The following is a 25,151-nucleotide window of genomic DNA, read 5'->3' as shown; positions in this document are numbered from 1 at the left end:
CTTATATAATATTATATAATTGATTTTAAAATCAGTTCAGATGGAAAAGAGATACACATTTATACTGTCTTTTATAATTACATAATTACTTTTTTATTGCTCTTTGCTTTTTGTGTGTGGTTTTGAATTATCAGCTGTGATCAGTTACTTTCAGTTTGAAGAACTTCCTTTAGTGTTTCTTATATGGTGGATCTGCTAACAAGGTATGCTCTCACTTTTTGTTTCTCTAGGAATGTATTCTTCCTTCATTCTGAAAGATAGCTTTCCTGGGTGTAGGCTTCTTGGTTGACAAGGTTTCTTGGTATATTGGGTTGTTTTATTTTTTCGAGCTCTTTGAATATGTTAGATCACTGCTTTCTGGATTCCATTGTTTCCACTTGGAAGTCAGCTGTTAATATTATTGGAGTTCCTGTACAATTGACAAGGCATTTTCCCTTACTTCTTTCAAGATATTTTTCTTGCTTTCAGCATTTTTATAATTATATATCTGATTGTAGCTCTCTTAGCCTTTATCCTACTTATTTATTGAGCATCCTAAATGTGAAGATTGGAATTTTCCGTGAAATTTCCAGCCACTATTTTTTTGATTATTTCTTCTACCGCTTTCTCTATATATATCCTCTCCTTATAGTACTATCATTATATGTAAGTTGGTGTCCTACATTTTTCTGAGGTTTGTTAATTTTCCTTCATTCTGCTTTTCTTTCTTCATCAAATTGCATAATCTCCATCAACCTTTTTCAGATTTACAGAGTGTTTCCCTTCAGTTCAGAATCTACTGCTGAGACCCTCTGGGAAATTTTTTCATTTCAATTATTGTAATTTCAAGTTTTAGACATTCCATTTTTTAAAAAGGATTTCCATATCTTTTTTGATAGTCTTTAGTTGATGAGACATTGTCATTATATCTTCCTTTACTTCATTAATCATGTATCATTTAGGTCCTTGAACATATTTTTAATGCCTACTTTGAAGTTTTGGTTGTTAAATATGACATCTGGTTGCTAGAACATGTGTTATTCTCAATCTTCCAAAATAAAGAATGTGGCCAGGCATAGTGGCTCATGCCTGTAATCCCAGCACTTTGGGAGGCCAAGGAGGGTGGATCACCTGAGGTCAGGAGTTTGAGACCAGCCTGGCCAACATGGTGAAACCCTGTCTCTACTAAAAATACAAAAAAAAAAAAAAAAAATTAGCTGGGCATGGTGGTGCATGTCTGTAATCCCAGCTACTCAAGAGGCTGAGGCAGGAGAATCACTTGAACTTGGGAGGTGGAGGTTGCAGTGAGCTGAGATCGTGCCTCTGCACTTCAGCCTGGGCGACAAAGTAAGACTCTGTCTCCAAAAAAAATAATAAATAAAATAAAATAAAAAAAAGGTGGCTGGCAAGATGACCGAATAAGAACAGCTCCGGTCTGCAGCTCCCAGCAAGATCAATGCAGAAGATGGGTGATTTTTGCATTTCCAACTGAGGTACCCAGCTCATCTCATTGGGACTGGTTAGACAGTGAGTGCAGCCCACAGAGGGTGAGCAGAAACAGGCTGGGGGATCTCTTCACCTGGAAAGTGAAAGGGGTTAGGGAACTCCCTCCCCTAGCCAAGGGAACCTGTGAGGGACTGTGCCATGAGGATCCATGCACTCCAGCCCAGATACTATACTTTTCCCATGGTCTTCACAACCTGCAGACCAGGAGATTCCCCCCTTGGGTGTCTACACCACCAGGGCCCTGGGTTTCAAGCACATAACTTGGAGGTTGTTTGGGCAGACATGGAGCTAGCTGCAGGAGTTTTTTCATACCCCAGTGGTGTCTGGAACACCAGAGAGACAGAACCATTTATTCCCCCAGAAAAAGGGCTGAAGCCAGATAGCCAAGTGGTCTAGCTCAGCAGATCCCACCTCCACAGAGCCCAGCAAGCTAAGATCCACTGGCTTGAAATAATCGCTGCCAGGACAGCTGTCTGAAATCGACCTGGGATGCTGGAGCTTGGTGGGGTAAGGGGCATCCATCATTACTGAGGCTTGAGTAGGTGGTTTTCCCCTCACTGTGTGAACAAAGCCACAGGGAAGTTGGAACTGGGCAGAGCCCACCTCAGCTACAAAGCTGCTGTAGCCAGATTGCCTCTCTAAATTCTTCCTCTCTGGGCAGGGCATCTCTGAAAGAAAGGCAGCAGCCCTAGTCAGGGGCTTATAAATCAAATTCCCATCTTCCTGGGACAGAGCACCTGCAGGAAGTAGCAGCTGTGAGTGCAGCTTTAGCAGTCTTTAATGTTCCTTTGTGCCAGCTCTGAAGAGAGCAGTGGATTTCCCAGCAAAATGCTTGAGCTCTTCTAAGGGACAGACTGTCTCCTCAGTTGGGTCCCTGACCCCCGTTCTTCCTGCCTGGGAGACACCTCCCATCAGGGGACAGCAGAGATGTCATACAGGAGGACTGCAGCTGGCACTTGGCATGTGCCCCTCTGGGATGAAGCTTCCAATGGTAGGAACAGGCACCAGTCTTGCTGTTCTGCAGCCTCCACTGGTGATACCCAGGCAAACTGGGTTTGGAGTGGAACTCCAGCAAACTCCAGCAGACCTGCAGCAGAGGAATATAGAAGGAAATAGGGATAGAAGGAAAACTAACAAAGGAAGGGATAGAAGGAAAACAAACAGAAAGAAATGACATCAACATCAACTAAAAGGAAGTCCACAATTAACCACATCTGAAAGTCACCAACATCAAAGACCAAAGGTAGCTAAATCAATAAAGATGAGGACAAACCAGCACAAAAAGGCTGAAAATTCCAAAAAACAGAATGCCTCTTTTCCTCCAAAGTATCACAACTCGCCAGCAAGGGAACAAAACTGGATGGAGAATGAGTTTGATGATGTGACAGAAGTAGGCTTCAGAAGGTGGGTCATAAACTCCTCTGAGCTAAAGGAGCATGTTTTAACACAATGCAAGGAAGCTAAGAACCTTGAAAGAAGGTTAGAGGAATTGCTAACTAGAATAACCAGTTTAGAGAAGAACATGAATTACCTGATGGAGCTGAAAAACACAATACAAGAACTTCATGAAGCATACACAGGTATCAATAGCTGAATCAATCAAGTGGAAGAAAGGATATCAGAGATTGAAGATCAACTTAATGAAAAAAAGAGAGCAGACAAGATTAGAGAGAAAAGAATGAAAAGGAATGAACAAAGCCTCCAAGAAATACGAAACTGTGAAAAGACTAAACCTACATTTGATTGGTGTACCTGAAAGTGACAGGGAGAATGGAACCAAGTTGGAAAACACTCTTCAGGATATTATCCAGGAGAACTTCCCCAATCTAGCAAGACAGGCCAACATTCAAATTCAGGAAATAAAGAGAACACCACAAAGATACTCCTTGAGAAGAGCAACCCCAAGACACATAATCATCAGATTCACCAAGATTGAAATGAAGGAAAATATGTTAAGGGCAGCCAGAGAGAAAGGTCGGGTTACCCACAAAGGGAAGCCATCAGACTAACAGTGGATCTCTCTGCATAAATGCTATAAGCCAGAAGAGAGTGGTGGCCAATATTTAACATTCTTAAAGAAAAGAATGTTTTCAACCCAGAATTTCATATCCAGCCAAACTAAACTTCATAAGTGAAGGAGAAATAAAATCCTTTACACACAAGCAAATGCTGAGAGATTTTGTTACCACCAGGCCTGCCTTACAAGAGCTCCTGAAGGAAGCACTAAATATGGAAAGGAACAACTTGTACCAGCCACTACAAAAACATACAAAATTTTAAAGACCATTGACACTATGAAGGAACTGCATCAACTGACAGGAAAAATAACCAGCTAGCATCTTAATGGCAGGATCAAATTTATACATAACAATATTAACCTTAAATGCAAATGGGCTAAATGCCCCAGTTAAAAGACACAGACTGGCAAATTGGATAAAGAGTCAAGACCAATTAGCATGCTGTATTCAGGAGATGCTTCTCACATGCAAACACACACATAGGCTCAAAATGAAGGGACAGAGGAAGATTTACCAAGCAACTGGAAAGCCAAAAAACAAAAAATAGGGGTTGCAGTCCTAGTTCTGATAAAACAGACTTTAAACCAACAAAGATCAAAAGAGGCAAAGAAGGGCATTACATAATGGTAGAGGGATCAATGCAACAAGAAGAGCTAACTATCCTAAACATATATGCATCCAATATAGGAGCACCCAGGTTCATAAAGGAAGTTCTTAGAGACCTACTAAAGAGACTGAGACTCCCATACAGTAATAGTGGGAGACTCTAACACCCCACTATCAATATTAGACAGATCAACGAGACAGAAAATTAACAAGGATATCCAGGACTTGAAGTCAGCTCTGGACCAAATAGACCTAATAGACATCTACCGAACTCTACACTCCAAATCAACAGCATATACATTCTTTTCAGCACCACATGGCACTTATTCTAAAATTGATTACATAATTGCAAGTTAAACACTTCTAAGCAAATGTAAAAGAATGGAAACCATAACAAACAGTCTCTCAGACCACAGTGCAATCAAATTAGAACTCAGGATTAAAAAATCCATTCAAAACTGCACAACTACATAGAAACTAAACAACCTGCTCCTGAAGACTACTGGATAAATAATGAAATTAAGGCAGAAATAAATAAGTTCTTTGAAACCAATGATAACAAAAACACAACATACCAGAATCTCTGGGACACAATTAAAGCAGTGTTTAGAGGGAAATTTATAGCACTAAATGCCCACAAAAGAAAGTGGGAAAGAGCTAAAATCAACACCCTAGCACCACAATGAAAAGAACTAGAGAAGCAAGAGCAAACAAATTCAAAAGCTAGTAGAACTAATAACTAAGATGAGAGCAGAACTGAAGGAGATAGAGACATGAAAAACCTTTCCAAAAAATCAATGAATCCATGAGCTGTTTTTTTTTTTGAAAAGATTAATAAAATAGACTGCTAGCCAGATTAATGAAGAAAAGAGAGAAGAATCAAAGCGACACAATAAAAAATGATAAAGGGAATATCACCATTTATCCCACAGAAATACAGACTCCCTTCAGGGAATACCATAAACATCTCTGGGCAAATAAACTAGAAAATCTAGAAGAAATGGATAAATTCCTGGACACATACAGCCTCCAAAGACTAAAGCAGGCAGTAGTCACATCCTTGAATAGACCAATAACAAGTTCTGAAATTGAGGCAGTAATTAATAGCCTACCATCCAAAATAAGCCCAGGACCAGATGATTCACAGCTGAATTCTACCAGAGGTACAAAGAGGAGCTGATACCGTTCCTTCTGAAACTATTCCAAACAACAGAAAAAGAGGGACTCCTCCGTAACTCATTTTATGAGGTCAGCATCATCCTGATACTAAAACCTGGCAGAGACACAACAACAAAAAATTTTAGGCCAATATCCCTGATGAACATCGATGTGAAAATCCTCAGTAAAATACCGGGAAACTGAATCCAGCAGCACATCAAAAAGCTTATTCATCACCATGAAGTCAGCTTCATCCCTGGGATGTAAGGCAGGTTCAACATATGCAAATCAATAAATCTAATCCATCATATAAACAGAACCAATGACAAAAACCACATGATTATCTGAATAGATGCAGAAAAGGCCTTTGATATAATTCAACACCGCTTCATGCTAAAAATTGTCAACAAACTAGGTATTGATGGAACATATCTCAAAATAATAAGAGCTATTTATGACAAACCCACAGCCAATATCATACTGGATGGGCAAAAACTGGAAGTATTCCCTTTGAAAACTGGCACTAGACAAAGATACCCTCTCTCACCACTCCTATTCAACATAGTATTGGAAGTTCTGGCCAGGGCAGTCAGGTAAGAGAAAGAAAAAAGAATATTCAAATAGGAAGGGAGGAAGTCAGATTGTCTCTGTTTGCAGATGACATGCTTGTATATTTAGAAAACCCCATCATCTCAGCCCAAATCTTAAGCTGATAAGCAACTTCAGCAAAGTCTCAGGATACAAAATCTGTGCAAAATCACAAGCATTCCTATACACCAATGACAGCCAAATCATGAGTTAACTACCATTCAAAATTGCTACAAAGAGAATAAAATACATAGGAATACAAATAACAAGGGATGTGAAGGACCTCTTCAAGGAGAGCTACAAACCACTTCTCAAGGAAATAAGGACACAAACAAATGGAAAAACATTCCATGCTCATGGATAGGAAGAATCAAATCATGAAAATGGCCATACTGCCCAAAGTAATTTATAGATTCAGTGCTATCTCCATCAAGCTACCATTGACTTTCTTCACAGAATTAGAAAAAAACTACTTTAAATTTCATATGGAACCAAAAAAGAGCCCATATAGCCAAGACAATTCTAATACATAGGCATGGGGAAAGACTTCATGACTAAAACACCAAAAGCAATAGCAACAAAAACCAAAATTGACAAATGGGATCTAATTAAAGAGCTTTTACATAGCAAAGAAACTTATCATCAGAATGAACAGGCAACCTACAGAGTAGGAGAAAAATTTTGCAATCTATCCATCTGACAAAAGGCTAATATCCAGAATCTACAAGGAATTTAAACAAATTTACAAGAAAAAAAAACATCAAAAAGTGAGCAAGGGACATGAACACACTTCTCAAAAGAAGACATTTATGCTGCCAACAAACATACAAAAAAAAAAGCTCATCATTACTGGTCATTAGAGAAATGCAAATCAAAACCACAATGAGATACCATCTCATGCCAGTTGGAATGGTGATTATTAAAAAGTCTGGAAACAGATGCTGGAGAGGATGTGGAGAAATAGTAACGTTTTTTACACTGTTGGTGGGAGTGTAAATTAGTTCAACCATTGTGGAAGACAGTGTGATGATTCCTCAAGGATCTAGAACTAGAAATACCATTTGACCCAGCAATCCCGTTACTGGATATATACCCAAAGGAGTATAAATCATTTTAATATAAAGACATATGCACACATATGTTTATTGAAGAACTATTTACAATAGCGAGGACTTGGAACCAACCCAAATGCCCACCCTCTTTATAAACTAGATAAAGAAAATGTGGCACATATACACCATGGAATACTGTGCAGCCATAAAAAAGGATGAGTTCATGTCCTTTGCTGGGACATGGATGAAGCTGGAAACTGTCATTCTTAGCAAACTAACACAAGAGCAGAAAACCAAATACCACATGTTCTCACTCATAAGTGGGAGTTGAACAATGAGAATACGTGGACACAGGGAGGGGAACATCACACACTGGGGCCTGTCAGGCAGTGGGAGGGCCAGGGGAGGGATAGCATTAGGAGAAATACCTAATGTAGATGACAGGTTGATGGGTACAGCAAACCACCATGGCATGTGTATACCTATGAAAAAAACCTGCATGTTCTGCACTTGTATCCCAGAACTTTAAAATAAATAAATAAAGCTCACAAAACAATGCAGATACTACCTTTTTTGGGTAAATACGTACTTTTGCACATATACATATGTATGTATAGTCAGTATAGCACAGACAGAAGTTTGGAAGTCCATGCCCCAAATGTTGTAAAAGATCCGCTCCTGTTACACCCCCAGGCTTGATGGTAGAGACTGTTACTGAAGTAGCTGCTCTCAGGCCATGTAACACAGTGGCCAAAGAGCAGCCTGACCTAGGTAAGGCAAATCTCAAGTCTGGTTGGAGCCCCAGACAGCTGACCAGCCTTCTCTGTGCTACCTGCTGGGCTCTCTTTACTGGATAGCCTGGCCATGTCATCTTACGTCCTGTCTGCAGGGAGTCCTCCCCTACCAAGGGGCCCTTTTAGGGTGCCTCAGGTCCCACAAAATGCACCCAGTTATTTCTGTTCTAGAATGTGGTATCACATAAACCCCACGCACCAGCACACCTCAACTCAAAAACCTGTCTTGGCTTACAAAGATTGTGAAGAGAGCAAGATAACACCATTTTTTTTCTTCTGCTTTTCAGTTTGGGAAGTTTGTAGTTTCTGTTGACTTATTTTCAAACACACTGATGCTTTCATTGGCTGTATTCAGTCTGCTGATGAGCTCACCTAAGGCATTCTTTATTTCTGTTACAGTGTTTTGAGTTTCTAGAATTTCCTTTTAAGCCCTTTTTTTTAGAGTTTTCATCTTTCTCCTATCTGTTCTTGGATATTGTTCACTTTTTTCCTTACAGCTCTTTGCATATTAATCATAGTTATTTTAAATTCCCGGTCTGATAATTTCAAAATATCTGCCATATACAAGTCTGGTTTTGCTGCTTTCTTCTTATACTTATCTGACTAGGGGTTAGGTAGTTTATTGTTTACAGTAGCTATATGTATCAGAGGCTGACATTTCCTCTGGGTTTCTAATTTTGTCTCCCCTGTTGTCTCTGGGTTTCTCTAGAGACTCCTTTTAAATAGAATCATAGCCTTGCAATTCTTTCAGCTGTAATTCCATTATTATACAGGAGCCTTATTGATGTGATGGTAAAATGTGGGTGGAGGAGTAGCATGCTGTAGTCCTGTGATTTGGTCTCAGTGTTTTAGAGGGAATACGTTTTAGTTGACTGTGACCATTACAAATGTTTCTCAGCATTTTTTCCTTATTAGGTGAGAGAGAAAGGCAGAAGAGATCTGAATTGGATGTTTCCCTGTCTGCACATCAGTTAAGATCTGTTAAAACCATGTTGGTTAGCATCTGGCAAAATCATTTCCCTTAAGGGCAGATCTTTGTTTGGAACAGAATGCTCTGGACTTATTTTAAAAAGGTTACTTACCCCCTCACCTTGCCAGAAGCATGAGGGGATTTTTCTCTGATCTTTGCCTTGAAAACCTATTGAGGCCTCTGGAGATAACACTAATGAAAGTGGGGCCCTCTAAGGCTGGCTCCCCAGGAGTTTTTATCTCTCAAGTCCATGCTCAGTCTCCAGGAATTACTCACTCTTTTTACTTATTCTACCAGCTCCTAACTCCAGCAATACCTTCTGCTCCTAGTAAGCTGTGATTCTCTGTATTTGCCTTTCTCTCCATTTTACTGGGCAACAGTTGTCTCTTTGTCCTTATTTATTTAAATGGTATATGTTTTTCCTTTTTAATTTTTCTATGTCATTATATTTAAAGTAGTATTCCTTAGATCTGATGGATCTAAGAAAAGTTGTTGAATTTCAGTTGTTCAGCTTTTTTCTTGTTATGAGGTTGGGAGTGATGACTTTTAAGTTCTTTACATACTGAAACAGAAACTAGAAGCCTGTTTGCTTATATGCTTAGTAACTGATTCAGTTACTGATGCAGTCTGTTGTCCCCTCTGCAGTGTGAAGCCTGTGATGTTGCTCCTCAGAGGATTCAGCCTTGAGTATGTTCACGGACACCCTGGGATGGCAGTAGTTTTAAGCAAGGCCCTTTTTGACTGTCTCTCTTCCTCACTACACCCAGCTGTTAAGCTCCACTATGTTCAGTGTCACACATAAGATAGATCCCCCATTCCATGTGTGGGGGCAGAAGGGATCCCCACCCTCTCAGTCATACATGTCAAGAATTTAGCTTCTGAAATGAGTAGGTGGGAGCAGGATGAGTAATGCTCTTACCTACCCCTTCTGGGAAAATATTGTAAACCTTGACTGGGAGCTGGGGAATGAATGAGCCGTCTCTTCTTAGCTGTTCCCATCTGGAGTGGTGTTTCAATTAGCTGAGCTGGGAGTGGGAGAAGAGGGAGCAGATGCCACAGACTTTTACTCTTCCTAGTGAATTTTAGTAGATTTTCTTGAGTAAATGTCCCTTTATCTCCTGTATGTCCTCATGATTTCCAGAGAGCATTTATAGGCAATTTAGAGTTTTTAAAAATAATTTTCACTAGCTTCATTAGGGAATGGTTTCATGGAATTTCTCATATTGCCATACCAGAAATGGAATTTCCATTCTACACATTTGATATGTTGTGTTTTCATTTTATTTTATGTCAAAATACTTTTAAATTGTACTAATATTTTGTACTATTGCTTAATTTTCAATATTTGGAGCATTTTGAAAGTGGCTCTTTATAGTTATTGATTTGCCAGTCTTTTACATTTACTGAGACTTGTGTTATGGCCAGCATATGGTCATCTTGCTCTGTGTTCTCTGTGTTCCAGGTGTACACAAAGAAATGTACCAGTAGTACAAATTCAAATGGATCAAGTTTATCACTTAATAGAAACTGTTCTTGATTATAAGCTCTTCTTCTTCTTCTTTTTTTTTTTTTTTTGCTTGAGACAAAGTCTCACTCTGTTGCCCAGGCTAGAGTGCAGTGGCATGATTTCAGCTCACCACAACCTCTGCCTCCTGGGTTCAAGTGATTCTCCTGCCTCAGCCTCCTGAGTAGCTCAGATTACAGGTGCACACCACCACACCCAGCTAATTTTTGTATTTTTAGTAGACACAAGGTTTCACCATGTTGGTCAGGCTGGTCTCGCACTCCTAACCTCATGATTTTGCACGCGTCAACTTCCCAAAGTGCTGAAATTATAGGTGTCAGCCACCACGCCCAGCTGATTATAAGCTCTTCTTTTTTTTTTTTTTTTTTTTGAGATGGAGTTTCGCTCGTTACCCAGGCTGGAGTGCAATGGCGCGATCTCGGCTCACCGCAACCTTTGCCTCCTGGGTTCAGGCAATTCTCCAGCCTCAGCCTCCTGAGTAGCTGGGATTACAGGCACGCGCCCACCATGCCCAGCTAATTTTTTTTATTAGTAGAGATGGGGTTTCACCATGTTGACCAGGATGGTCTCGATCTGTTGACCTCGTGATCCACCTGCCTCGGCCTCCCAAAGTGCTGGGATTACAGGCTTGAGCCACCGCGCCCAGCCATAAGCTCTTGTTAAGCAAATGTTTTCCCCTTCTGGGGGAGTCTTGTGTGGCCTGGGTGTGGTAATGTCCCTCTAGGAGGATGGATTATTTCTACTAAGTATTCTCATGGACTTGGGTCAAACTTCATGTTAAAGTTTGGAATTGAGGATAGGAAGTGTAAAGTCAGACTCTAAAATTGAGTGAAGTCACACCTAAGGTTTCAGTTTCTTACAGAAGAAATTTTTTTCCTATCTAGAGTGTGGGTGAAGATAAGTTTTTGCAGTCTCTCTGTGGGAGTAAGTGGATTTTTCTACTAGAGCCTCCATTCATTTAGTATATAGGCTTCAAGGATCCCAGATTATGTAAATGTCTCATTTCTAACTCTCCATCAGTCCTAAATTCTTATCTCTTATCCTTGCTTGAATGTTGAAGCATAAGCCATTCATTGATACTAGGTCTTCCTATCCTCAGCCTTAGCTTCAGGGCTGCTCATTTGCTTCCTGCTCTGGTTTTATTTTCCCTGTTTTGGGCAGTGAGAATTTCTTTTACTTCCCTGCAAGCTCAGCTTTGAATTGCAAAAACAAAACCAAAAAAATTCTGTTTTATCCAGGTGATTTTCCTCTTAGCTTAAGCATCCATCTTACTAGAACCTGAAACATCCAGAGTGATTATTTCAAAACAAACCTGACCGTATCACCTTCCTATTTAAGATCTTTCAGCGGGTTTTCATTGCACATAGGAAGACCCATCTCTAAAAACACCAAAAAATTAGCCACTGAGGGTTGCACTTGCCTGTAGTCCTACCTATTCAGGAGGCTAAGGCAAGAGGATTGCTTGAGCCCAGGAGTTCAAGGCTGCAGTGAGCAATGATGGTGCCACCGCATTCCAGCCTGGGCAACAAAGAAAGACCTTGTCTCAAAAAAAAAAAAAGAAAGAATATCATTGTACACAGGATAAAGACCAAAATTTTAACATGCCTCACTAGGCCCTGTCTTGTAAGTTTTGTGTATCTTTTCAACTGCGTCTCCTTTCACTCTTCCATTTAGACTGAGCTCCAGCCACACTAGCCTTCTCTCAGTTCTTGGAGCATGTAGCATTCCTTTGATTTGAGAAGCTCCCCTCCCACCAGACTATATATCCACTAACTATTCAGATCTCAACTCAAGTGTCATTTACTCAGGGAAGCCTTTCCTGACTTCTAAGACACAGTCTAGGTCAGTTTCCTTCCTTCCTTCCTTCCTTCCTTCCCTCCCTCCCTCCTTCCCTCTTTCCTTCCTTCCTTTCTTCCTTCCTTCTTCCCCTTTTTTTTTTTCAAGACAAGGTCTTGCTTTGTTGCCCAGGCTGAAGTGCAGTAGTGCCATCATTGCTCACTGCAGTCTTGAACTCCTGGGCTCAAGCAATCCTCTTGCCTTAGCCTCCTGAATTGGTAGGACTACAGGCATGTGTGACCCTCTGTGGCTAATTTTTTGTTTTTTTTTTAGAGATGGATCTTGCTGTGTTGCCCAGGCTGGTCTCGAACTCTGGACCCTAAGTGATCCTCTTACTTCAGCCTTGCAAAGTGTTGGCATTACAGGCATGAACTACTGTGTCTGGTTCAGTTTTCTTTGTTACAACTTTTTCTCCAGAAATATTTTCTTTATGTATATTTATATAGTTAACTGTATCATTATTTGATTGATATATGTCTCCTCTAGTAGTCCAGATGTTTTATTAGAGCAGATACCACTTACCATTGAATGTGCACCTAGACTTAGTGACTAGAACACAGAGTATATTCAAAAATATGTGATGAATGGGTGGGTGGATGGAAAGATGGATAAAAAGTTGGCTTGAAGAATAAGTAAGAAAGAGTGAGTGAGGAAGGAAGGGAAGAGATAGAGAAAAAGTAGGAGTGAATTATGGCCAAATAACTTATAATGGGAGCAAATTGTAGTGCTTTACACTTATAAAATTACTTGTAAAAACACATAAATTTCTTTGCTTCTCAGTTCTCCTTGTCTTCACATTATAGCAAACAAATACTTCTCTGTAGGTGGCAGTGCACTTACATAAGACATTTTTTTCTGAAAGAAAAGGGTGGGGGTGGAATTATCTTGAACATTTGAAAGCATTTATGTAACTTGTATCTCGTAGTTTTAAAAACCATGCTCTTATTTCCTATAATGTGGATGTATACATAATTTATACTTGCCCTTAGTCTTTTTCTCTCCGAGGTATTAGTAAGTGTTAAACAGTTATCAGTTCTCATTTTATAACATTATGATTGAAATCGACATGCCTGTCAAGAATTTGGAAACAGGTGTTGTGAATAAAACAGTGGCTAGCATTTTTGTTTTTAACAACGATAGCATGTGTATTATAAAATAATTGAAGCAGTGGCTAATATAGATAGAACTGTTGGTCAGATGATATATCTCAACTAGCTTTGGGGCTGGAGAATTTTAAGTGGAAAAGCTTTTTTTTTTTTTCTTTGAGTACGTTAAAAAGAATGACCAGTTGACCACCCCGCTCATGGATTTTATGTAGACAAAAAAATCAAAACTTGAATTTATCTTTCTTAGAGTGTTTTGTACATATTGTTACCACCTATATTATCTAAAACTTCATACACTCTTAAGTGCACTACTCTGAGATTTGCCCCACTTTGTTTTCCATGTTGTAGTTTTCTTCCAGTTTAATATATATGTATACATATCTATATATATAATTTTAATTACATTAAATTTAAATTATATATCTATATAATATATAATTTTATTGTTGCAGCACTTAAATGCAGAAAGGTCTTACAAGTCCCAGATTTCTACCTTATATAAGTCTGTTGTAAAAATGGAAGAGGAGCTTCAGAAGGTTCAGTTTGAAAAAGTGTCCGCTCTTGCAGATTTGTCTTCTACTAAGGAACTCTGCATTAAACTCGATTCAAGCAAAGAACTTCTTAATCAACAGCTGGTTGCTAAAGATCAAGAAATAGAAATGGTATGTAATACATTTTTTTAAAAATTGCTATTACTGTGAAGTTAGCATAATTTTGGGAAAATAAATTCTTTTTTATGTAATATTACATCAAGAAATATCTTTGAACTTAGATTTTATTTTAGAAGTCTAAGAGATTAGTTTATGACAGCTATATTCCAAACAACTTAAGACTGTAACAGAAACTCTTCTTTTAGCGTGTAATTTGCATTTACTTTTAGCCAGAAGAATCATAAAACACATTGACATAGCAATCAGCAAAGAACCATGAGGTTGAGGTTTATTCAGCTAAACTTTAACTTTAATGATACTCTTTTACACTAAATTTATTTACTAATGGGCCAGATTCTTTTAACTGTAACTCAGTTGATTGTATCTACTTTGTGCCTGACACTGTACTTGCCACTGGGAGTATAATTTTCAAAAGATATAAGTTTCTGTCCTCAGGGATTTCCCATTGACATGCAAATAATTTGTAATGAATGATATGTTAAGAGATACTAAAAGCTTTATAGAGGAAATTTCTATTCAGCCCAGGGAGGAGTACACAAGGAGGTACTGCTGAGCTCTAAAGGAATGAGGCATCCCAATCAGGGAAAACAACATAGGCAAGGGTATGGAAGTATATATAGATTCTTGAGTAAATAACAAGTACTTTTAATGGCTAGTGTAGCGTGCACGGGAGGAAGTGACTGGAGAGATAGAGCTGGAATCCTAAAGGGGTATGTATAGAAGATGGATAGTGTATTTGAAATAGTGGCAAATTTTAGTCATGTTTAAATTTCTGTTATTACCAAACCCTATTGAACCTTTTATTTTATTTATTTATTTAGAGATGGAGTCTCTTTCTGTCGCCAGGCTGGAGTACAGTGGCACGATCTTGGCTCACTGCCTCAGCCTCCCAAGTAGCTGGAATTACAGGCACGCACCACCACGCCCAGCTAATTTTTGTATTTTCAGTAGAGACGGGGTTTCACCATGTTGGCCAGGATGGTCTCAATCTCCTGACCTCATGATCCACCCACCTCAGCCTCCCAAAGTGCTGGGATTACAGACGTGAGCCACCATGCCCGGCCGAACCTTTTGTTAGTCTGCAGTTGGATGATGTATTTGAGAATCATGTATCTAATTTGTTTCTGTCAGAACCACTGTTAATGTTTTAATGAAGTGGTATATGCTGGAATTTTCACTCTTCAAATTATTTTTTATTAAGTAAGAACCTTTTAATGATGACAGTAACTCAAGAATAGGTGGTCACTATAAAAATTCAAACAATACGTCCTATAAACGTTTTTACTGATGTTTTTAAATTGGAAAAGTCTTACATGTTACTCAAACTGACACAATATGAAGTAGAAATACCAGAACATACACCAAAGCTTATTAAAAAATACACTATGACCAGGTAGGGTATGTTCTGGTAATCCTCTTAAAGTTTTGAAATCATTGCCCTTAGTAAAACTATATATAAATCTTGATAATGATTTATATTAACTAAAAAAAATTAAAGATGTTTACTCCAAGTTTTGTGGCTTATTTCCTGTTCCCAAAGGGCTTTAAATTACCCTGACATTAATTTTTTTTTTTGCTTTGGAATTTGGTTATTTATGTTTGTATCTTTATCTCCTCAAAGCAACAATCTCAACCATCCTATTTATTTTTGTGTTTCTTAAGCTGTATTTTGTATATAGGAGGCACTCATAATTTTTTTCTAGATTAAACTCTTGATTTTGAGATAATGGTAGATTTGCATGCAATCATAAGAAACAATATAGAGAGATCCTGTGTAACCTTTACCTGGTTTTGCCCAATGGTAATATCTTACAAAATTATATATATTGCAAGACTATAATATATTGGATATTTGACATTGATTCAGGAAGATGCAGACCATTTCCATCACAGGAACCATTGTGATGCCCTTTTGTAGCCCTGTCTACTTCTCTTCTATTCCTAAACCCTCCATAATCCCTGGCAACCATTAATCTGTTTTCCATTTCTGTAATTTTGCCATTTCATGAATATTATATAAATGGAATAATACAATATGTAACCTTTTGGGAATTGACTTTTTCCACTCAGCATAATTCTCTAGAGATTCATGTAGGTTGTTTAATGTATCAATAGTTCCTTTTTATTACAGAGTATTACAATAATTCCTTGTTATTACCGAGTAATGTTCATCCTATTGGTGTAACACAGTTGGTTTAACCATTTACCCACTGAAGAATGTCGGAGTTACTTCCAGTTTTTGGATAGTACAAATAAAACTATTATAAACATTTGTGTCTAGGTTTTTGTATGAGCATAAGTTTTCATTTCTCTGTAAATGTCCAGGAGCGTAATTTTGGATTCCTATGTTAGGTGCATGATTAATTTTTTAACCAAGTGCCAACCTGTCTTACCAAGTGTCTATACCATTTTGCATTCCCACCAACAGTGTATGTGTGACCTAGTTTCTCCACATCCTTCCCAGTATTTGTTGTTGCCCCTATTTTTTAATTTAGCCATTCTGAAATGTGTGTACTACTTTATTGTGGTAGTTTTAATGTGTAATTTCCTTAATGACTAATGAACTTGAAATTCTCTTTGTGTGGTTGTCATCTCTCTATCTTCTACAGTGAAACGTCTCTTTGTCTTTTATCCATGTTCTCATTGGATAGATGTTTTTCTTAATGTTCAGTATGGAGAGTTCTTTATATATTCTAGATACTAGTTCTTTATCACAGTGGCCCTCAATTTTATTGGCACCAGGGACCAGTTTCATGGAAAACAGTTTTTCTACAGACTGGGTGTGGGGGCGGGCAGGGGATGGTTTTGGGATGATTCAAGAGCATTACATTTATTGTGCAGTTGATTTCTGTTATTATTACATTATAGTATATAATGAAATCATTATGCAACTCACCATAATGTAAAATCACTGGGAGCCCTCAGATTGTTTTCCTGCAACTAGATAGTCCCATCTGGGGGTGTTGGGAGACAGTGACACCCAAAAGGTGTTGCTTATGTCCAGTCTATAATCTTGCCTTGGTTGCTGTCACTGAAGAAAACTCTGCTTCACAAAGATAGGATATTGGAAATGGAAGCAGCCTTTTCAGTGCTTTTGTGGCAATATCAGGATAATCAGGCTTGACTTTAATCAAGAACATCTGGAGATTTGAAGTTGTCTCAAACATACTTTTAAAGCCATCATCATTTGCATCTCAGGCAGTTCATCCTCTTCTAGCATGGACAAAATTGATTCACCTGGCATACTCACAAATGGATTGTGGATCCATTCTTTCCAAGTTTGGGGGTGTTTTGTGATTAGGAAGTAATGCTCAAACTCTTTTGAAAGCTGAGATAGGTGATCATGCACCAGCTGGGAGAAAGAAGGCCCTGGCTCAGCCTCTTTCAAAATCTCTGCTAATGTTTGAAACATGTCAAAAATCCCAGTGTTCACTCGTTGCCCCCAAAATTCCAGTTTGGCTTTGTTTTTGTTTTGTTTCATTTTGTTTTCACTTTGTTACTCAGGCTGGAGTGCAGTGGCGTGATCTCGGCTCACTACAACCTCTACCTCCTGAGTTCAAGTGATTCCTCAGCCTCCCAAGTAGCTGGGATTACAGATGCCTGCCACCACATCTGGCTGATTTTTGTATTTTTAGTAAGACTCATCATGTTGGCCAGGCTGGTCTTGAACTCCTGACCTCAAGTCATCTGCCTGCCTCAGCCTCCCAGCATGCTGGGATTATAGCAGTTTAGTTTTGAATGCAATCACTTTATCTGCCGACTTGAACACAGTTGTCATTCTCCCCTGAAGTGATAGATGGAGTTTGTTGAGCAGGTTGTATATGTCACACAAGTAAGCATGTTTTGAGACCCATTCTGTGTCACTAGTGGTGCTAGTGGTGACACTAGCACTAGAAATGTGTTGCTAGTGGTGACATTTTCTAAAAGAAATGTGGCTCTCATAACTCAAAAACTCTGCCAGTGGTACACCTTTAGAAAGCCATCTCACTTCTGTGTATAAAAGAAGGTATGTTTGCTCTGCATCCATTTCTTCACGGAGCTATGTGAACAGATATGGGTGAAGGGCATGTACTTTAATGTGGCTGATAATTTTACTACTATTATTATTATTATTTATTTTTTTATTTTTTTTTGAGATGGAGTCTTGCTCTGTTGCCCAGGCTGGAGTGCAGTGGTGTGATCTTAGCTCACTGCAACCTCCACCTCCCAGGTTCATGAGATTCTCCTGCCTCAGCCTCCTGAGTAGCTAGGATTACAGGCATATGTCACCATGCCTGGCTAATCTTTTTTTTGTATTTTTTTTTAGTAGAGATGGGGTTTCACCATGTTGGCCAGGATGGTCTCGATCTCTTGACCTCATGATCTGCCCGCCTCAGCCTCCCAAAGTGCTGGGATTACAGGCATGAACCACTGCCCCTGGTTGGCTGATAATTTTAATCACATCCTGCAAAATGTTGTTAAGTTCAGGTGACAATTTTTGGATAACCAGCATTTCTCTATGGATGACACAGTGTGTAGACTCACATTCAGAAGCAACCTCTTTGACCCAAGTAATGAAATCAGAAAGCTGTCCAGTCATGGCAATCACTCCATCTGTGCATATGCTGACATAAAACGACCAATTCAGTTTTCCTAATATGTAATCATCCAAAGACTTGAGTAATCTGCAGCTGTGACATTGGTTGGCAACAAAAGTGCGCATAACATATTCAATTAGGAAAAGACGAAGTCAAATTGTCTCTATTTGCAGATGACATGATTGTATATTTAGAAGATCCTGTCATCTCAGCCCAAAATCTCCTTGAACTGATAAGCAACTTCAGCAAAATTTGTAGAAATCACAGGCATTTCTATACACCAATAACAGACTAACAGAGAGCCAAATCATGAGCGAACTCCCATTCACAATTGCTACAAAGAGAATAAAGTACCTAGGACTACTACTAATGAAGGGTGTAAGGGACCTCTTCAAGGAGAACTACAAAAAACTGCTCAAGGAAATAAGAGAGGACACAAACAAATGGAGAAACATTCCATGCTTATGGTTAGGAAGAATCAATACCGTGAAAATGGCCACACTGTCCAAAGTAATCTATAGATTCAATGCTATCCCCATCAAGCTACCAATGACCTTCTTCACAGAACTGGAAAAAACCACCTTAAACTTCATATGGAACCGAAAGAGAGCCCACATAGCCAAGACAATCCTAATCAAAAAGAACAAAGCTGGAGGCATCACGCTACCTGACTTCAAACTATACTACAGGGCTACAGTAATCAAAACAGCATGGTACTGGTACCAAAACAGAGATATAAACCAATGGAACAGAACAGAGGCCTTGTAGGCAATGCCACACATCTACAACCATCTGATCTTTGACAAACCTGATAAAAACAAGCAATAGGGAAATGATTCCCTGTTTAATAAATGGTGTTGGGAAAACTGGCTAGCAGTGTGCAGAAAGCAGAAACTGGACTCCCTCCTGACACCTTACACTAAAATTAACTCCAGATGGATAAAAGACTTAAGCATAAGACATAACACTATAAAAACCCTAGAAGAAAACCTAGGCAAAACCATTCAGGACATAGGCATAGGCAAGGACTTCATGACCCAAACACCAAAAGCATTGGCAACAAAAGCCAAAATAGACAAATGGGACCCAATTAAACTCCAGAGCTTTTGTACAGCAAAAGAAACAATCATTGGAGTGAAGTGGCAACCAACAGAATGGGAAAAATTTTTTGCAATCTACCCATCTGACAAAGGGCTGATATCCAGAATCTACAAAGAACTAAAACACATTTACAAGAAAAAAAAAACCCATCCAAAAGTGAGAGAAGGATATGAACAGATACTTTTCAAAAGAAGACATATATGAGACCAACAAACACATGAAAAAATGCTCATCATCACTGATTATTAGAGAAATGCAAATCAAAACCACATTGAGATACCATCTCATGCCAGTTAGAATGGCGATCATTAAAAAATCTGGAGACGACAGATGCTGGAAAGGATGTGGAGAAATAGGAACACTTTTACACTGTTGGTGGGAGTGTAAACTAATTCAACCATTGTGGAAGACAGTGTGGCACTTCCTCAAGGGCCTAGAAATAGAAATTCCATTTGACCCAGCAATCCCATTACTGGGTATATATCCAAAGGATTATAAATCATTCTACATAAGGACACATGCACATGTATGTTCATAGTGGCACTGTTTACAATATCAAAGACCTGGAAGCAACCCAAATGCCCATCGACGATAGACTGGACAAGGAAAATGTGACACCTATACACATGGAATACATTGCAGACATAAGAAATGATGAGTTCATGTCCATTGTGGGGACATGGATGAATCTGGAAACCATCATTCTCAGCAAACTGACACAAGAACAGAAAATCAAACACCGCATGTTCTCACTCATAGGCGGGTGTTGAACAATGAGAACACATGGACACAGGGAGAGAGCATCACACACTGGGGTCTGTTCGGGGTGGCCAAGGGAGGGACAGTGGGGAAGGAGATGGGGAGGTCAGAGAGGGATAACATGGGGAGAAATGCCAGATGTAGGTGATGGGGGGATGAAGGCAGCAAGCCACCTTGCCATGTATGTAACTATGCAACAATCTTGCATGATCTGCACATGTACTCTGGCACCTAAAGTACAATAAAAAAAAAAAGAAAAAGAAAAACTACAAAACAAAACAACAACAAAAAAAACATATCCTCATGAACTTGCTCCTGAAAAATATATGACACAGAAACAAGCATTGTTGCCTTGCTGTCAACATCGGTAGACTCATCAACCTGGATTGCATACCACAGTGACTCATTAATCCTCTCTAATAATTGTGTCTAAATATCCTCTGTTATTTCATCTGGTTATTCATCTAGTTATGATGCTAGCCGAAAGAGGAACACGTGCCACCTTTTGAACTTCAGCCTCTCCTAAAATTTTATGACAGATATCCTTATCAGTAGGCAGGAGCATCTCTTCACAATAGCAAAGGGCTTCCTAGCATTAGCAATGCGTTTAGCCACTAAGAATGATGCTCTCAGTGGAAACACGTTTGATGAAGTGGTGGCCTTTAATAATGGTTTCTGTTCTTTGTGTTCACATTTTTTTTTTCTTTTGAAAAACTCCGAAGGCTTGTCTTTTAATGCAGGGTGCTTGGTCTCCATATGGCAAAGCAGTTTTGAAGGTTTCATGGTTTCACTGGATATACAAAGCAGACTTGGAGAATGTGAGTCACCTGTTGCAATGAACCCATAATTTAAGTAGGGCTTGGTATTTTCTTTTAAATGCAGCTTTCCTTTTTTCGCAGTCTTAGAGTCTTCTGCTGTCTCATTATTTGGTCTTTTGCCCTTTTCAAATAAACTTTCTAAGGATGTTTATTTTTTACTCATTTTGGCTAGGGTTAGCTTGTGGGCTTACCAAATCTGTGACTGAGATAAGTACTCAAATGCAGGAAAGAGACCTGAATGGAAGTGGTAAATAAAAGAATGGGCAGGCTGTACAATTGAAGCACATCAACTCACTTGCCACTATAAAGCCTACCACCAGATGCATCTTAATTGTCACTTGCCACTCAGTAATAGGGTTTTGATATTAGTCTGCAAGCAATTGATTTATTATGGTCTCTGTGCAGTCAAACCTTTCCGCTAATGTTAATCTGTATTTGCAGCCACTCCCCAGAGCTAACATCAGTGCCCCATCTCCACCTCAGATCATCAGGCATTAGATTCTTTTAAAGAGTGCACAACTGAGATCCCTTGCCTGTGCAGTTCACAATAGGGTTCTGCTCCTATGAGAATCTAATGCTGCTGCTGATCTGACAGGAGGCAGAGCTCAGGCAGTAATGCAAGTGATGGGGATCAGCTGTAAATACAGTTGAAGCTTTGCTGGCTTGCCTGCACTCACCTCCTGCTGTGTGACCCAGTTCCTAACAGACCACGGACTGGTAGCGGTCTGTGGCCTGGGGGTTGGGGACTCCTGCTTTATCAGACTGGTTTGCAAATATGTTCTTTCACTAAGTATGTGGCTTGTGGTTTTTATCCTCGTAACAGGGTCTTTCTCAGATAAAAAGTTTTCAGTTTTGATGAAATCGCATTTATAAATTTTCCTTTTATGGATTGTGCTTTTGGCTTAAGTCTAAAAATTATTTGCTATAGCTCTAAATCCCAAAGATTTTCCTACTTCTTATTCTAAATGTTTTATAGTTTTATTTTTAACATGTAGTTCCATGACCTATTTTGAGTTAATTCTGCATGAAGTGTGAGGTTTACATAGAGGTCTAGGTCTTTTTTTTTTTTTTTTTTGGTCTATGATTACCCAACTGCTTCAGTACTATTTGCTTAAAAAGCTATCTTTCTGCCACTGAATAGATTTCGTGAAAAATCAGTTGGGCATATTTGTGTGGGCCTATTTCTTGGTTTTCTCTTCTTTTACATTGACTTATATATCTGTCTTTCCACCAATACCACACAATTTTGATTACTCTAGTTATATATTAAGTCTTTAATTCAGGTTCATCTGCTTTATTCTTTTTTTCTTTTTCAAAATTATTTTAGGTATTCTAGTCTCTTTGATTTTTCACATGTTTAAGAATAATCTTTTTATATCAACAAAAATCCTATTTGGATTTTGATAGGAATTACATTAAAATTCCATTATCTTGGGGAGAATTAACATCTGTACTATGCTAAGGCTTCCAGTTCATGAATGTGATATGTCTCACTTAGATCTTCCTTGATTTCTTTTGTTAACTTTGTGTAGTTTTCAGCATGCAAGTTGTGCACATGTTTAGATTTCTACCTATAAAGTAAAAAGTATTCTTTTTTTGAGCTATTATAAATGGTATTTTAGTTTTAATGTCATTGTCAATGTGTTTCTTGCTAGTATGTAGAAGTACAGTTGATTTTTATTCTTCTGTTTTCTTTTGGTTTGGTTTTAGAGATTGGATTTCACTCTGTCACCCAGGCTGGAGTGCAGTGGCACGTAGATTAGTGCAGCCTTGAACCCCTGGGCTCAAGTGATCCTTTCACCTAAGCCTCCCAAGTAGCTGGGTGGCACTACAGGCATGTGCCACCATGCCTGGCTAATATTTTAATTTTTGTAGTGATGAGGTCTTGCTATGTTGCCCAGGCTGGTCTCAAACTTCTAGCCTCAATCTGTCCTCCTGCCTAGGCCTCCCAAAGTGCTGGGATTACAGGCATTAGCCAGCATGCCCAGCCAACACTTTTAATTTTTTTTTTTTAACATGGAGTCTCGCTTTGTTGTCCAGGCTGGAGTACAGTGGCATGATCTTGGCTCACTGTAACCTCCACCTCCCAGGTTCAAGTGATTCTCCTGCCTCAGCCTCCCGAGAAGCTGGGATTACAGGCACACGCCACCACACCCAGCTAATTTTTGTATTTTTAGTAGGGACAGGGTTTCACCATGTTTGCCAGGCTGGTCTTGAACTCCTGACCTCAAGTTATCCACCTGCCAAGGCCTCCTGGGATTAAAGGCATGAGCCACTGTGCCTGGTCAACAATTTTAATTTCTGAATGTTTATCTTGTGTCCTGTGAACTTACCAAATCTACTTATTAGTTCTAGGAGTTTTCCTGCAGATTCCATGGGGTTTTCTAGGTAAACAACCATTGTATCTGAAAATAAGAACAGTTTTAATTCTTTTTGATCTGTGTGCCTTTTCTTGCCTTTTTGACTGTTTCATAATTAAGCACTATGTCAAATAAGAGTGGTGCAAGTGGACATCTTGCCTTCTTTCCAGTATTAGGCAGAAAGCATTCAGTGTTTCACCACTAAGTATACTGTTATCTGTAGTATTTTGTAGTTGCTCTTATGAAGTAGAGAGAGTTCCCCTCTATTCCCATATTTCTAAGAGTTTTTTTTTTTTTTTAATCATAGAGGGATGTTGAATTTTGTCAACTGCTTTTTCAGCATCTAATTATTAGATCCAATTATTTTTCTTCTTTAGCCTCATAATATGATAGATCACATTGATAGTTTTTGAATATTGAACTAACCTTCCATCCCTGAGATCACTCATAATTTTAAATAAGAAAGGAGAAGTTAGGGTCAAAAATATCTATATTGCTACCTTCATTCTCCTACAAAAATAGTTTAAAGCAATGTCTGGACCTTTTTTCAGTCTTAGTTTTCTTTGCTTTTCTTTTTTTTTAAAAAAATATATTTACTGAGATATATTTATTGGGATATAATTCACATAATATACAGTACACTCAGGTCTTGATGTTCTATTTCTAAAATAATCGTATATCTATGAACTAACTCTTTTCAAGAGGAATTTTGAGAACATGAATTCCAAGTATTTTTCCTTTAATGTCCTTTAATTAATGCTTATGTTATAGATGATTTCTTTAGGCATAAGAAGTGTTTTGGAGAATCTCATATAATTTTTGAAGAAGGCAAAGGATTTTTAAAAATGTGGCCATCATCTTAGGCCAAAATGGATTTCAGAACCTAAAACTAGCATAAGGTACTTTCTCCCACTATAGACGTTTTGTTACATTTCCTTCTGGCCCTTTTCTTTTCCTAGCCAGATTTTTGTGTTCTTTTGCATATTTGTAAAATAATTTATTAAATGGATTATTCTACTTTTTTACCATTTCTGTATAAAAATTTTAAAATTTTTAACATGAACATTTTTTTTTTTTACATAAAACTTTTATCACATTTTGCATTATATCCTTAAGATGGATTCCCACAAGTGGAAATTTTGGCACATACAGCCAATGAGTCAAAAAGCCACTGCTTCACAATTAAGAGGAAACTTCATGAAAACAAAAATGGAAACAGTAGACCACTTAGAAGTTGAATAGAGAACCATGGACAGCGGCAGCTAACACGAGCCCTTCTGGGGTCAGAGCAAGCCTCAATAACTTGCCTCAAAACTACCCCTTCTTCTGTGAGTTTGACCGAGAGTGGAATGGTGGTGATGAGGGGCTGGGGGTGAAGGGAGTAGGGGAAGAAGAGAGACGTTGGTCAGGGTGTACAAATTTTCAGTTACAAGGTAAGTAAGTTTGGGAGATCTAATGTACAGCATGGTAACTATAGTTAATATACTGTATACTTGAAATTTGCTGTGAATAGATCTCATGTATTCTTATCACACACATACAGTAGTAACTAGATGAGAGAGGTGATGGATATGTTAGTTAGCTTAATTGTGGTAATCATTTTACAATGTATGTGTGTATCAAAACATCATGTTACATATCTTAAGTATGTATAATTTTTATTTGTCAATCACACCTCAACAATGCTTGGGTTGGGAAGTAGTACCCCTGCAAAGGGATCAAATGTA

General features: G+C 38.6%; 1 protein-coding gene across 11 annotated transcripts in view; it reads left to right on the top strand.

Moving 5' to 3' along the window:
- TSGA10 (testis specific 10) overlaps positions 1-25,151 on the top strand; it is a 204,421-nt gene that overhangs the window by 144,836 nt on the left and 34,434 nt on the right. For 10 of the 11 annotated variants that reach the window (XM_064371406.1, XM_064371410.1, XM_064371411.1 and 7 more), the window contains one exon: positions 13,591-13,800. In XM_064371406.1, coding sequence (XP_064227476.1) covers positions 13,591-13,800 — 210 coding nt within the window. Of the gene's footprint in view, positions 1-13,590; positions 13,801-14,630; positions 16,080-25,151 lie in introns of those variants that run through there. The other variant, XM_064371408.1, reaches the window with a different exon arrangement.

Source organism: Aotus nancymaae, unplaced genomic scaffold (genome assembly GCF_030222135.1).
Source record: "Aotus nancymaae isolate 86718 unplaced genomic scaffold, 86718_ANA_hifiasm-v0.15.2.pri h1tg000131l, whole genome shotgun sequence".
NCBI lineage: Eukaryota > Metazoa > Chordata > Mammalia > Primates > Aotidae > Aotus > Aotus nancymaae.
The sequence above is the reverse complement of the archived record's forward strand: the minus strand, read 5'-3'. Positions and strand labels throughout refer to the sequence as shown.